Here is a 15173-nt window from a genome sequence, read left to right as displayed (position 1 = left end):
TCAAACTCCTGGGCTCAAGTGATCCTCCTGCCGCAGCCTCCCCAGTAGCTGGGACTACAGGCTCGTGCCACCACAGTTGGCTGATGTTCTGTTTCTATTTTAGTTGCTTGGCTACTTTTTTCTATTTTTAGTAGAGATGAGGTCTCACTCTTGCTTGGGCTGGTCTCAAACTCCTGGGTTCAAGCAATCTTCCCGCCTTGGCCTCCCAGAGTGCTAGGATTATAGGCATGAGCCACTGTGCCCAGCCACCCAAGCGATTCTTATGCATACTCTAAAAGACACTGCTGCCTCAGCGATTTCTCAATCAGGGGAGCCTCAGGGGCTTGTTACGATGGTGAGCTCCCCGGCACCAGGAGAATGTGTACGGGAGGAATGGGTGGAGGAGGTGGGGCTGGGAGGACTGAGGTTTGAGTGAACTTAGATCAGGCTTTGAAATATAATGTGCAGAGCCACTTACTGATGGAGTAGAGACCACCAGGATAGAAGGGGCAGACCATGGGATTAGGGGGGTGACAGCTGGTCAACCCGTGCAAGAGTCAGCAGGTCCACCAAGACAGGCAGCAGAAAGAGAAATGGGCAGAGAGCTGCATTAAGCTGGGACATTCATCTCTGTGGCTTTGGTCCTAAGGCGGGACCAAATCAACCATTACAATTTAGGGTCATCTACACTGACATCCTGTTCCTTCCAAGTATGAGAGAAGCCCATTCTCAGCCATGAACCCTGAGCACTTACAAAGTTCTGCCACCCAAGCAGGCCCACTGCCCAGCCAGGGTTGGTGGAAACACCTAACATACCAGTGGTTATGCTATTTCTTTTTGTCTTTCTTTCTTTCTTTCTTTCTTTCTTTCTTTCTTTCTTTCTTTCTTTCTTTCTTTCTTTCTTTCTTTCTTTCTGTCTGTCTCTCTCTCTCTCTCTCTCTCTCTCTCTCTCTCTCTTTTCCTTCTTTCTTTCCCATATGCCTTTCAATCCCGAAGTGGTTATGATTTTAAAATCCTCTTAGTCTTCAGCTGGGCATGGTGGTGCATGCCTATAGCCCCAGCTACCCAAGAGGTTGAGGCAAGAGGATCGCTTGAGCCCAGGAGTTCAAGGCTGCATGGAGCTATGATGATGCCACTCCACTCTAGCCCTGGATTACAGAGCAAGCAAAAATAAAAATAACAACAAAAACAAAATCTCCTTAATCTATTATGGATAGCTACAGAAGTTTGGCTGTAAGGATGTTCACTGAAACTTATTTGAAAGATTAAAAAGAGAAAACCACCCTAAATGTTCAATAATAAGGGATGATGTTGTGTTGGATGACAATTTTCACATCTCCTGCTTCCCCCAACTCACAAAGAGTTTTGTCCAATTCCGAAAAGGAATGTTATGAAAAGAAATTCAGCCAAGAAAGACAATAAGAAATTTTGAGAAGAGCAGTAAGGACTTGCCTGTCTATATCACATCTGTTTCAGAACAGATATCTTGAAAGATGTCAGTTGATTAAACATGATCATGCTATTTCATGAATTAGTGAGTAACTGTGTGGGACTTTTTTTTTTTGAGACAGAGTCTCGCTTTGTTGCCCAGGCTAGAGTGAGTGCCGTGGCATTAGCCTAGCTCTCAGCAACCTCAAACTCCTGGGCTCAAGCGATCCTTCTGCCTCAGCCTCCCGAGTAGCTGGGACTACAGGCATGTACCACCATGCCCAGCTAATTTTTTCTACTTTTAGTTGTTTGACTAATTTCTTTCTATTTTTAGTAGAGACGGTGTCTCGCTCTTGCTCAGGCTGGTCTTGAACTCCTGAGCTCAAGTGATCCTCCTGCCTTGGCCTCCCAGAGTGCTAGGATTACAGGTGTGAGACACTGCGCCCAGCCAGAAAATTTTAATTTTCTTATTCCAGTTTCACTATGGATTCTTTCTTTCTTCATTAATAATCTCCTTATTATGGAGAAGGAAGAAAAGAACGGAATAATTCCTGACCTTGACAGTTTTCCTCGGTCCTCCATAGAAGAGGAAGAGCCTCCTCCAAGCCTGGAAGTATGGTTAACTAAGTGAGGGCAGGATGGTGGGGACATTCCCAAGAGATGGGGGCTTGAAACCACCGAGTTACTCAGAACATGTAAAATCATGTTTACATACAAGGTAAAAATAAAGTCCCTTCCTGCAAGGCCCCACCTGTGGCCCATACTTGCACTTGGGCAACCCATAAGCTTGCAAACTGCCTTCTTTCCTTCAGCGCCTACTTCCTTCCGAGAAAATACTGTTTTGAGTCCGGTAAATTACAAAAATTGAAACAGCACACTAAACAAAGAAAAGAGCCCATAGGTATGAACATAATTCATTTCCATTATTGTCCTTGCCCCCAGGGGTGTCTTCAGCCCTCCTTCCCAGCAGTTTCGCCAACATGCAGTTCATTGTTAATTGTGGTTGGTGGTAATAGTGGCAGCTGTTGTTTATCGACTGGGTCAGCCCCGTGCGAACGCCTTCCCCTGTGATCTCATTTCACCCTCTCTGGAGGACTGTCACCTCACTGGGTATGTACGGGAAACTCAGCTCATACGTGGCACGGCTGGGGTTCAAACCTTGATCTGTCTGAAGCCAAAGCTGGGGCTCCCACCCCTTCTCCACTGCCTCTGTCTGCACCCATGATCAGAACCTTCTTGACTTCAGGTCTTGGAACCTCTAAATTATAACACGGAGCGGCTTGTGGTTCACTTCTACCAGATCCAGAACTCTCCTGGCTCTGTGAAGTGTACACAGAGGTAAAGCTGCGTATTCCAGTCTCACCAGTCAGAAGCGGAGGGTGGGAAGTGGTGGGGACTTCCCAAGTGGAGGAGCCATGAGCGGGCAGGGCCACTTGGGCTGCTACTGATTGAATCTTGTTGCCACACGGGGTTGGCCCTGTAGGTCCTGCATGTTCCTGTGGACAGGTGCCCTGTCTGTGGGGAAGCCAGGTCCTTGCCCAGCTATGGGTTCTCCCAGGATATTGTCCCCCCCCCTTCATTGTTAACTCACCTCAGGTGTCCAGGCCCCAGCCTATGGTGGTCAGTCATTCCAGGCCCACCCCCAGCCATGGCCGGGGGTCTGAGCAAACCCAGGGCCTGCTGCCCTCACCCCACTTCCACCGTGCCTGGCCACCACTGTCTGGAAGCAAATCATCTTTAACCCTCAGTTCACGAAAGGCCTTTATTCCCCCCGACAGTAAAAGTTACCTCTCAGGTACCTATTCTTCTAAAAAAAGATGACACCCAGTGAATTGCAGTATTTTTCATGCTGTGATACTGGTGGCGATTTCTCTTACTATAAAAGGGGACTAGAGCCCCACAGGTTTTGTCTCTGGTGAGATGACCCTCACTGCTCGAATGTCTGCTAAAGGGAATTGGTGGTTTTGCGGGCATTACAGTTTTGATGCTTTCGCCACCAGCGTGGCCTCCACCCCTGACTGGGCAGAGGGTAAGAGGGTAGGGCTGTGTCCCTGAGAACATGATGCCTGGGAGGACCCGGGGCCTTTCAGAAAAGTTGACGTTTCTGGAACTCTCAGCTGCAAGCAGGAAGCTTGCTGACCGCAGATCTGACGCAAAGACAGCAGATGAAACTGGGGAAATACTGCCTACAGCTGCTAGCAAACGTTGCCAAAAAAGTAGGCTCTTCAGAGCATTGAACAGTTCCTTTAAAACAGTGCTTCTCAGGCCGGGGACGGTGGCTCACGCCTGTAATCCTAGCACTCTGGAGGCCAAGGTGGGAGGATTACTTGAGGTCAGGAGTTTGAGACCAGCTAGAGTGAGACCCCGTCTCTACTAAAAATAGAAAAATTAGCCGGGCATGGCGGTGGAAGCCTGTAGTCCCAGCTACTCGGGAGGCTGAGGCAGCAGGATTGCTTGAGCCCAGGAGTTTGAGGTTGCTGTGAGCTAGGCTGACGCCACAGCACTCTAGCCCAGGCGACAGACTCTGTCTCAAAAAAAAAAAAAAAAAAAAAAAAATTAAAAAGTAAAAACTCATTTGGGGATAATGATAACTTGGCGGCTGTCCTAAAGCAGTGAGTCTGGGAAGGACACTTGATGCTCAGTGACATGGACTGAAGTGAAATGCTGGCTTTGGTGTCTCTCAGGCGTCACTGGGACAGGAAGCTGCAGGGCTGGCTTTGTGGCCATGCAGCCTGTGTGGTCACATAGGGACTGTGCTACTCTAACGCCCTCCAGTGTTGTCTTGAAAATTGGCAATAATTTTTTTAACAAAGGGCCCCTAGTCTCCATTTTGCCGGGGGCCCTGTGAATTCTAACTGTAGAGGCAGGAGATGAACTGCAGGAAATTCCCAGAGTCCAGCTCTCCTTGACTGAGAGAGTCTTTCTCTTGGTGTCTGCACGCGGAGCAGTTCATCTGGAAACACGGCCTCGTTCACAGCCAGTGCAACCTACCAGGCTTGTTTGGCCTCAATGAGATCTACAGGAGAAGAACTATAGACGTATCTCCATCCGGGCAAGAGTATGGTCTCCCCCAAATGTGGAGATGAGTTTATGTTTTTAAGCCAAAGCCCATACGGACCTGGACAGACCCTTGGCTGCCTGCAGAAGTGAGCTACCCGAAGAGATGATTTGTCAAGATTTTGCTAATGGAGAGAAGTCAAGAAGACTATTCTAGAAAATCTGGGCACTTACCACAGGCTGAGCACAAGGAAGGATGACAGGCTTTGTGATTCTTCCTAGGGGCAGGGGCTCTTTATTTTGCCTCGTTCTTTAGATCCAGGGTCGCTTGAGTTGCTGCCAGGGAGGAGGCCCTAAGCCCCAGAGCGATTCCAATGGGCCTCCTGCCCCATCTCAGTTTCCTGAGTCTTCGTGGGCCTTGCTCCATCCCTCCGCACCTGCGCGTTAGCGAGCTCTGGCGTCCACCCCTGCACTGGACTGGTGGCCTCCCAGTCCAGTGGTGTTGGGGTCACCACTCAATACTGGTGGTATTGGGGTCACCACTCAATACCACCATGTGGATGGACTTATCAGGGTCTTTCCTGTCTCTCTGAGTGTGCTGTGCTCTCACCCAGAGTCTTTCAAGGTCCAAAGAGAAGGGTCTAGCACTTACTGAGCACCTCCTGGCCAAAGTCAGTCTCACTCCATCCCCATAATAGCCCTGTGAACTCTTCTGTTTCACAGATGAAAAAGCTGTGAAGGAGCAGCCCCAAGTCTCCAGCTGGGAGAGGCAGAGCTGGAGTACTAACCACCGTGCCTAGCCACCCCGCACTGTGGCCAAACCACCTCCCTCTCCTGCCCTCCCCATGGTCACTGAGGCCCACCCTCGATGGAAAATTTGCTTTAGCACACTTAAAAACTTTATATTCCTGGAAGAAATTAGAAGTGGTTCTATCATACCAGCTAACATCAGAATTCCTGCGTTCGAGTCCAGAGCCGAGTTGTGTAGACCTAGAATTTTCCTTTCAGATCTATGAGTGTGCAAGGACAGGCATCCAAGGGCATCCATGCAGTTTTTCTTGTGATTATGAAAAACTGCAAACACCTAAATACCTATCAATTGGGAACCAGATATTTAAATTATAAGAGCTCCTAATATTGGAATATTTTTTGACATCTGTTCTTTATTAAACAGCCATATGGAGATATAATTTATGTACCATAACATTCACCCATTTAAAGTATACAGTTCAGGTCGAGCGCGGTGGCTCACGCCTGTAATCCTAGCTCTCTGGGAGGCTGAGGAGGGTGGATTGCTTGAGGTCAGGAGTTCGAAGCCAGCCTGAGCAAGAGCAAGACCCCGTCTCTACTATAAATAGAAAGAAGGCCGGGTGCGGTGGCTCACGCCTGTAATCCTAGCACTCTGGGAGGCCGAGGCGGGCGGATTGCTCGAGGTTGGGAGTTCGAAACCATCCTGAGCGAGACCCCGTCTCTACTAAAAAAATAGAAAGAAATTAATTGACCAACTAAAAGTATATATACAAAAAACTAGCCGGGCATGGTGGCACATGCCTGTAGTCCCAGCTACTTGGGAGGCTGAGGCAGGAGGAGTTTGAGGTTGCTGTGAGCTAGGCTGACGCCACGGCACTCACTCTAGCCTGGGCAACAAAAGTGAGACTCTGTCTCAAAAAAAAAAAAAAAGAAAGAAAGAAATTCATTGGCCAACTAATATATATAGAAAAAATTAGCCGGGCATGGTGGTGCATGCCTGTAGTCCCAGCTACTTGGGAGGCTGAGGCAGGAGGATCGCTTGAGCCCAGGAGTTTGAGGTTGCTGTGAGCTAGGCTGACACTATGGCACTCACTCTAGCCTGGGCAACAAAGTGAGACTCTGTCTCAAATAAATAAATAAAGTATACAGTTCAGGCCGGGCGCGGTGGCTCACGCCTGTAATCCTAGCACTCTGGGAGGCCGAGAAGGGCAGAGTTTGAAACCAGCCTGAGCCAAGAGCAAGACCCCGTCTATACTATAAGTAGAAAGATGTTAATTGGCCAATTAATATATATAGAAAAAAAATTAGCCGGGCATGGTGGCACATGCCTGTAGTCCCAGCTACTTGGGAGGCTGAGGCAGGAGGATTGCTTGAGCCCAGGAATTTGAGGTTGCTGTGAGCTGGGCTGACGCCACGGTACTCACTGTAGCCTGGGCAACGAAGTGAGACTCAGTCTCAAAAATAAATAAATAAATAAAATATACAGTTCATATCAGTGATATTGTAAAAATAAATGTCTGAACATGAATACCATATCGATTTCAGTATTTAACTGAGATTAAGAAAAAGAAAAAAACAAATATAAAGTATACAGTTCAGTGGTTTCTAGTATATTCACAAAGTTGTCCAAACATTATCACAATCTAATTTTAGAACATTTCATTACCCTGAAAAGAAACCCCATACACAATGAGTATTTTGTAGCCATTTTTAAAAATGAGATACTTCTCCCTGTATTTCAATGGAATTATATTCATGATGGGCAAAAAGGTATGTTGTGAAAAATATATAACATATTATCCCATTTATTTATAAAATTATATATGCACATATATACATGTATTCATTTATATAATTATGTATTGTGTTTGCATATAGTAAATACTATCTGGAGAAAGGAATGAGGAAATTTTATTTCATATACTTTTTAATATACTATTTCTATATTATATATTTTATATACTTTTTTTTTTGAGACATAGTCTCACTTTGTTGCCCAGGCTAGAGTGAGTGCCGTGGCATCAGCCTAGCTCACAGCAACCTCAAACTCCTGGGCTCAAGCAATCCTCCTGCCTCAGCTTCCTAAGTAGCTGGGACTACAGGCATGCGCCACCATGCCCAGCTAATTTTTTCTCTATATATTAGTTGTCCAATTAATTTCTTTCTATTTATAGTAGAGACGGGGTCTTGCTCTTGCTCAGGCTGGTCTCGAACTCCCGAGCTTGAGCGATCCTCCTGCCTCAGCCTCCCAGGGTGCTAGGATTATAGGCGTGAGCCACCGCGCCTGGACTTTTTCAGCATATTGTTGAGGTACAAATGTTAAGGTTACATATATTGCCCTTGCCCCCCTCCATATACTTTTTTATATTAATGGCGTGTCACTATTAGAAATGATAACCTAAAAGTGAAATAATTGGGAATATCCAAAGCTGTTACAAGGTGTTTAGGAGCAGCTGCATCTGATAAAACATTTGAAAGTAATGGATTTTTCATTGAACCTTCTAGTCTGCCATTAGGTGGCGCCATTGTCAAGCTCCTGCAATTTCAAACGTGCTGGGGAACAGACTGCCATTAACTGTTTCTGCCAGTAACATGTTATTTTCATTTTTGCCTATTTTTCGAGTCACTTGAAATTACAAAAAAAAAAAAAAGTTGAAGCTCCCTTCAGAAATACTCCACTATTTCATGCCAATTGGAGGCAAACCAAATGAGCTGCTTATTAAAGGAACGCAGTTTATAGATGAAAAATACTTTAAATGCATGTACAAAGACATGAGAAGTAACACCTGAGCAGAAAAAGAAAAAAAATTAAAGATAAAAATAATTTATAAAAAAAAAACAAACAGAAAAACAAATGCATGTACAGACTGGCACGTGGGAACAAGTTTCCTTTAGTCCTGTAAAACCCCACTATCCTGATTATCAAAGTGAGAAATGCTGTCTGTTACTTTGGAATGTTCCATAATTCTGAGCAGGCTGGGGTTCCTACCTTTCCACCATCAACAACCTCTTCATTATTTTTATTTCATAAATCTCATTACTGGGAATATTTTATCCAACATGGTGTTGACTAAGTACTCAATGATTTTTCTATTTGTATTTATTTATGTATTTGATTCATTAAAGTCTCTGACAGATGAGGGACAACCCTGCCAGGTTGACATTACTCCGAGCAAGAGCTGGAGGGACTTGAGATGAGTGGTGCAAGCAAAGGCCCTGGGGTGGATTCCCCGGTCTGGCCATGGTGCTGTGGGAGAGACTGTGGCTGTACAGACCTCACAGGACTCGGCCGCAGCACCTGTAAGACACTTATTGCACTACAATGAAGGCCCGTTACTATCATGGGCATTTTGTTGGGGGTGTGCCGCCTCACCCACAGGTAGCCACTGGAGTCTCCCCGCTGACCCTAACCCTGAGAACTGCTGAGCTGGGGACCAGTGGTCTGGATTTACCTTTGGACTGGCCATGAGACTACCCAAGAGTGCTTCTCCTCCCTGCTTGGAATGCCCAGACCGCCCTGTGCATGTCTGGATGAGCTAAGCAATGGGATTCTTAGGCTAACAGGTTTATAAACAGTCAGCGATGCATCCACTGTTTTGGGCAGTTTTTGTGACATCTTCTAGCACTGATCTGGTACCATGGAAGTGAAGAGCACAAAGTGGAATATTGGTGAGTCCTTTTCATTCAAGAGAACAGTCATTTTGCAGATACAGTCAGCCTTCCATATTCGGGGTCCACAGCCCCAGGATTCAACCAACTGCAGATCAAAAATATTGGAAAAGATAAATTCCACAAAGCTGCAAAGAGCAGAACTTGAATTTGTCCTGCACCAAGTACTACATTGAATCCACGTGAATGAAGTGATCTGTAGCATTGTATTAGGTATTATAAGTAATCTAGAGATGATTTTAAGGGCACTGGAGGAGCGTGCAGGTCACATGCTAATATTATACTATTTTATGTAAGGGACTTGAGCATCTGTGGATTTGGGTATCTGCAGGGGTGCTGGAGTCAACTGTGCATGGATACAGAGGGACGACTGTATTCATAAAGGGAAAAGTGTAATGACATAAACACCCAACAGCATGTTTAATTGAGTCACTAAGACCCGATCTCAGATGGTGTGGATGTAAAGAACAGATTATAGTAATTTTAACAGCTGGTCAGAATTTGGTACTTGGATTGCTTAGAGCCAGACCTACCAGCAGGAGGCTTTGTATTTACTTCTCTGTATGTGAGTGGTACGAGGGTAATGTGTTCTCTTGTTGATTGCAAAGTGCAATTCTGAAGGCAAAGCCCCACGGACATATGAAAGTTGACTTTACTGGAGAAGGTGAAAAAAGTTTCTCTCCCATAGGAGGGAGACAGAGGAATTTGTCTCTCTGATTTGAATGACAGCGTGTGGGTTGGGAGGGGAGCGTGTCCCGGCTCTGAAACTCACCAGGCGGTGATCTCCTTAGGAGCAGGCAGTGTACTCATTTTTGTAGCCCTCTCCCCCAGCCTGCGAAAGTCATTTGTGGCCACTGGAGTAGAATGAACTATATGTCTCCCTAATGTCTGGGCAGTAAATGGGGGTGGGTGGTGATTGTAGCATTTGGAGCCCCCAGCAAGGACAGGACTGCTCCCCACTCCCTGGTTTGCCCTGTCGTGCTCCTGACCTTGAGGTCATGCCCTTTGCAGGTCCAGATCCTAGGAAAACAAAGCTAATGGGACTCGTTCGAATCTTCCCTGCCTTGGTGACTTCTGTGGGCTCCTGGGTGAGTGGGGTGGTTTTTGTAGCTGTATTTTGCCACAGGTGGAGGGGAGGGAGTGAAGAGAATACATGGAAGAGAAAGCTGTATTTTTTAAAGCAATAATATTATTTTAGGCATTGTGCTGAATTTAACAGCTTTACATACCATAAAATTCACCCATTCGTCGTAAGTGTATGACTCAATAACTTTTAGTTGGGAATGCCACGGAAAATATTGGATGCTCAGTTAAATCTGAATTTCAGATAAACAGCACATGCTTTTCTAGTGTAAGTATATTCCATGCAATATCTGAGACATACTTACATGAAAAATAGTACTTGTTTCTTATCTGAAATTCAAGTTTAACTGAATGCAATGTCCTGTAATTTCACTCACTAAATTTGGGAACCCTGCACTTTGTAAATATGTAGTTATGCAATCATCACCACACTCTAGTTTAGCACATTCCCATCACCCCATACCCTCTCTCTTGCCCACTGGAAGTCAGGCCCCACTCCTCCCCAAGCCCCTGTCAATCACTGGTCTGCATTCTGCCTCTATGGATTTGGAAAAGGCTGTATTTTTAAGCAGAAAGACCCTGTTACATAGCACAGTTCAAACGCTAAGTATTTGCATGAAGTTTTGGTTTCATTTCTTCAAGAGAAGCCACGGAGGACACTAGTGCCCAATGTGGGGATTCTCTTCTGCCATCTGAGGGGGCTCCGGGATGCAGGTATGTGGATTCTTTAAAGCGCTTGGTGCTTACAGACTACTTGCGTAACCCAGCGGTGGCGAGGCTGGGAGCCTCTTGGCCTGGGCCTGAGAGTGGGGACCCTTTTCAGGCCTGGCCAGGTCAGGGCAGGAGGTCAGGAGATGATGTCAGGCGATTAGAGGGGGCCATTCAAGGACACTGCTCATTACGCTGACAAAATGCCGGTCCTTGGTAACCTGGGCCCTGTCCTGGAGTGACTTAACTAAATGAAATATTATAAGTCAAGGTGCCTAAAACAGCTGGAAAACAGCCTCTCATGAATTAAGAGTCACATATTTGCTCCATGCCCACTTGGGGCCGAAGCCTCTGGATCTAGAGATACCCATTAAAGATGGCTCCCGATTTAAGAAAGTTAATTCTTGGCCGGGTGTGGTGGCTCACGCCTGTAACCTTAGCACTCTGGGAGGCTGAGGTGGGCAGATCATTTGAGCTCAGTAGTTCGAGACCAGCATGAGCAAGAGTGAGATCCCGTCTCTACTAAAAAAATAGAAAGAAATTAGCTGGACGACTAAAACTATATATAGAAAAAAATTAGTGGACATGGTGGCACAACATGCCTATAGCACTCTAGCCCGGGCAACAGAGTGAGACTCTGTCTCAAAAAAAAAAAAAAAAAAAAAGGAGGCCGGGCGTGGTCGCTCATGCCTGTAATCCTAGCACTCTGGGAGGCCAAGGCAGGCAGATCGCTCAAGGTCAGGAGTTAAAAAAAAAAAAGTGTTAATTCTTTAGTGACTAACATTTTTGGGGCAAACCATATGCTGGCATTTTCAAAGTGCTTTATATATGGTAATGTCTAATCCTCACAAACACACTCTAAGGCAAATATTATCATTCTCTCCATCTTGCCTATAAAGAAACTGAGGCTCAGGGCGGGTGCGGTGGCTCACGCCTGTAATCCTAGCTCTCTGGGAGGCCGAGGCGGGCGGATTGCTCGAGGTCAGGAGTTCGAAGCCAGCCTGAGCAAGAGCAAGACCCCATCTCTACTATAAATAGAAAGAAATTAATTGGCCAAGTAATATATATAGAAAAAAGTAGCCGGGCATGGTGGCTCATGCCTGTAGTCCCAGCTACTTGGGAGGCTGAGGCAGGAGGATCACTTGAGCTCAGGAGTTTGGGGTTGCTGTGAACTAGGCTGACGCCACAGCACTCACTCTAGCCTGGGCAACAAAGTGAGACTCTGTCTCAAAAAAAAAAAAAAAAGAAAGAAAGAAACGGAGGCTCAGAGAGGTTAAGTAAGTCCCCCAAGGTCACACAGCTAGTCTGGGGCCAGAAGAGCCTTTGCTCTTACCACTACTCTGAGTTGCCTTACAACATGGTGCATAAGTTCTGTGGCAGCCCAGGAAGCAAGGCATCAGAACCACTGGGAAGGAGAGATGAGGCATCTCCCCTGGGGAGTTAGCTGACCAAAGAAGCAGGGAACAGCATTTCAAGCAGAGGGACCAGCACATACAAAGATTAGCGTCAAGAGACCATGGCATGGATGAAGAGTGACTGACAAGGCTTGGGACAAGTGACATTCAAAAATAGTCTCATTTTGGCAAGAGAAAGAGTCTTGAAAGAGAGCCCTGAGAACTTCAGGAGCAACTGTTAACTTGGTGAACTGTCTGTGGTTTCTCTCTCTTGCTCACAAGGCCTGTTTCTTCTTCTGTTATAAACGGGCTAACTGCACCTGGGCTGCGGGGCTCAGTGGCGTGCCGGGAGTCTGTAAGATGAGGAGATGGAATGACGCAGGTGGCATGCACTAGCCCGCAGGTGTGATGCAGCGCTGTGTCCCTCCAGCTCTGCTCTGGCACCTGTGCCCACGGACACCTCTAAGAGGGGCTGAAGCCTTCCTTTCCATCTGGCAGAGCCGCCTCCTCCTTCCTCTACCTGCAGGCTGAGCCGGGAGCGGCGCCAGGCGTCCAACCAGCTCCGGCGCTGGGCATGTGTTTGCGGGGCTCCGGGAAAGGGAAAAATCCTATTGCTGGCTCCGCTCGCTGGCTCCCTTCCTGGTGATTTATTACTATGGAAACCGAGCCCTTTTCCTCTTGGCGCTGCGGGCCGGCGGGGGTGCACGCAGTGGATGCCACGGCTGCACAGGTCAGAAGTTCCTTCCTTTTTCCTGCTGCAGGAATGCCACGGTAACATACGTGGCCCGAGTGCGCAGCTCACACCTGAAGAGCCCGGTCTTGGGAAAAACAATCTCATTGGATTCCCCAGGGGCCCTGGGGGCCTTCAGGGTGAGTGGAGCCGGCCTGGGAACAATGCGGGTGAGAACAATGCGGCCTCGGGCTGCACTGTGGCCCGGCTGTTCCCCTTCCTTCAGCTCTCCCAGCCCAGTTTAAAATGGATTTACAAGCAGGGGCAGGTAGCATTGTTTTAGGCGGCAGAAAACTGAGACTCAGAGTCCCTTTGTGTGGGCAAAGCTTCCTGCTGGGGCCCACCCACTGCACATGCCCACCCGCTGGCGGAGACCCCAAGAGAAATCTGTTCTTGGCGGTTCAGGAGTGCAGGCGGAGGGGCCCGCAGACACGGGAGGGGCGAGGGTGCTGCAGGGGGATGAGGGTGCAGGGGCGGCCTCACACCTGTGTCATCATGGGGTTTTCAGGTGTTGTCAGCGGAAGCCCAGGTGGAGGCTGGCTCGGTGGGGGTTGGTCCAGTGCGCAGGCCACTCCTTAGAGGCCTGGCATCACACGTCCCCGTGCCAGGTCCTAGACGCGAAGACACAGGGCAAGTGGTGAGTGAGGACCCCAGAGACAATGAAGGACGCTCCCTGGCCGGGAGGAGGTCCTGGGACACCTCCAGGCCCAGCAGTCCCCTTGCTGGCTGCACAGACTTGTCGTGGCCAACCGCAGGGCCTGGGGTCCTTCTCTGCACGTTGACCTAAAAGATCCCTCTCTAGACCTCATCCCATGGGGGGGGAGGGGCCTATGGGTGCCTCTCACTTCCCCATCTCTCTCTTTCAGAGGTGCATCTCGGAATAGTTTTCTGGGGAAACTGGCCTCGAAATGACCCAGGAGGGAAACATTTCATTTAGGAGCTGGGGCCTTTCGGCTCGTCTCTGGAATAATTTCCAGAAGTCCCCGTTACCTCCCTGAATATCCAAGATCTTTCCTAGGACAAAACATTCCTGTTCGTTTCCGCCTAGAGTTTCCCTTTATTTGGAATGTATTTGCTCCTTCTCACCCTGGGAGAAGATGTCAAGTTCCTTACACATTCTAAGCAGCAGTGAAAACATTATTGTTTTGAGCGACCTGAACCCTGGCCTCAGGGAAAAGCAGATGGTGCCAGAGGTGATGGCTTCAGAACGGCTTACCTCACCCCTTCCTCTTGCTGCGAGAGGATGGACCTTTGCAGAAATGAGGATTTTCGGACAACACACGGCAGTCTGCAGGGTCTCACGCCCCAGAAGACCACAGGGGAACTGGAGAATTAATTGGGAGCTGTAGGGGTGGCCTAGTGAAGTAATCTCCCAACGGCATCTGCCTGGGGGACACCCCCCAACCAGCACTAATACCCTTCAGGAACAGGAAATGGGTCCATTTTTAAAAATTGATGTTTTTATTGAGATGATAGTAAATTTGCATGCATTTGTAGTCAATAATACAGAGAGATACACTTTGCCCAGTTTCTCCTGATGGTAACATTTTGCAAAACTACGGCATGCTATCACGACCAGGATATTGATTCAACCCACGGATCTTATTTACTTTCCCCAGTTTTATGTGTGCTCATTTGTGTCTGTGCGTGTGAAGTTCTATACAGCTTTGTCACCTGTGGGGGTGCACGTATGTGACACCACATCCTACCCACACCCAATTCCTTCCCTACCCCCACCCCTAGCCTCTGGAAACCACTAATCTCTTCCATTTCTAAAATTTTATTTCAAACATCTTATATAAATAGAATCATATATTGGAGGATTGGCGTTTTTCACTCAGCATAATTCCTAGAGAGTCATCCAAGTTGTCGTGTGTGTCAACAGTTTGTTTCTTTTTATTGCTGAGTAATAGTCCATGGTATGCATGTATTAATAACACATTTATTTAACCATTCACTCACTGAAGAATATCTGGGCTGACTCCAGCTTTTTAGGAAAGCTGGGATTAAAAATAAATCTGCCTCGAATGTTCATCTACAAGTTTTAGTGCGAATATAAGTTTTTATTTCTCCAGGCAACTGGTCCCTTTTTAAACTGCTCTAATTAAAGTGGATCCTTAACATTCGGGAGTGACCCATCTGAAGCCCCAGATGTGTTCTCACGTTCTCAATATTGGAAATGTTTATACAGGCTCCTGGCTTCGTCCTAAATCACATGAACCTCAGTTCTGTCTAGAGGCACCATTTCCTGTGCATATTCTCATACTCCAACTTGGCTGCCTTTTAAAAACTTTTATGTATCTATTTATTTTAATTTTGCTTAATCAGGTAATGAAGCTGTAAAGAGACAGGAAACATTAGGACAGTTGTATAGAACAAAGTGAAGGATTACATCCTAGAATAACCGCAGCGAATAAATATTTCATATTTGATGT

At 47.1% G+C, this 15173-nt stretch overlaps 1 protein-coding gene and 1 non-coding gene across 3 annotated transcripts in view; both read left to right on the top strand.

Moving 5' to 3' along the window:
• The first annotated feature begins 6640 nt into the window (after positions 1 to 6640).
• LOC142862338 (small nucleolar RNA SNORD72) lies at positions 6641 to 6719 on the top strand. The gene has a single exon (XR_012913401.1). It is a non-coding gene; the product is annotated as a small nucleolar RNA SNORD72 (small nucleolar RNA).
• A 3677-nt stretch (positions 6720 to 10396) lies between these two features.
• Positions 10397 to 15173, top strand: part of PECAM1 (platelet and endothelial cell adhesion molecule 1) — a 68126-nt gene continuing 63349 nt past the window's right edge. For both annotated transcript variants that reach the window (XM_075994683.1, XM_075994681.1), the window contains exons 1-2: positions 10397 to 10620; positions 12770 to 12878. In XM_075994683.1, coding sequence (XP_075850798.1) covers positions 10615 to 10620; positions 12770 to 12878 — 115 coding nt within the window. In that variant the 5' untranslated portion in view covers positions 10397 to 10614. The remainder of the gene's footprint in view (positions 10621 to 12769; positions 12879 to 15173) is intronic.

The sequence above is a fragment of the Microcebus murinus genome, chromosome 18, assembly GCF_040939455.1.
Source record: "Microcebus murinus isolate Inina chromosome 18, M.murinus_Inina_mat1.0, whole genome shotgun sequence".
Classification (NCBI taxonomy): Eukaryota; Metazoa; Chordata; class Mammalia; order Primates; family Cheirogaleidae; genus Microcebus; species Microcebus murinus.
Note: the sequence above shows the minus strand (reverse complement) of the source record. Positions and strands in the feature narration are given on the sequence as shown.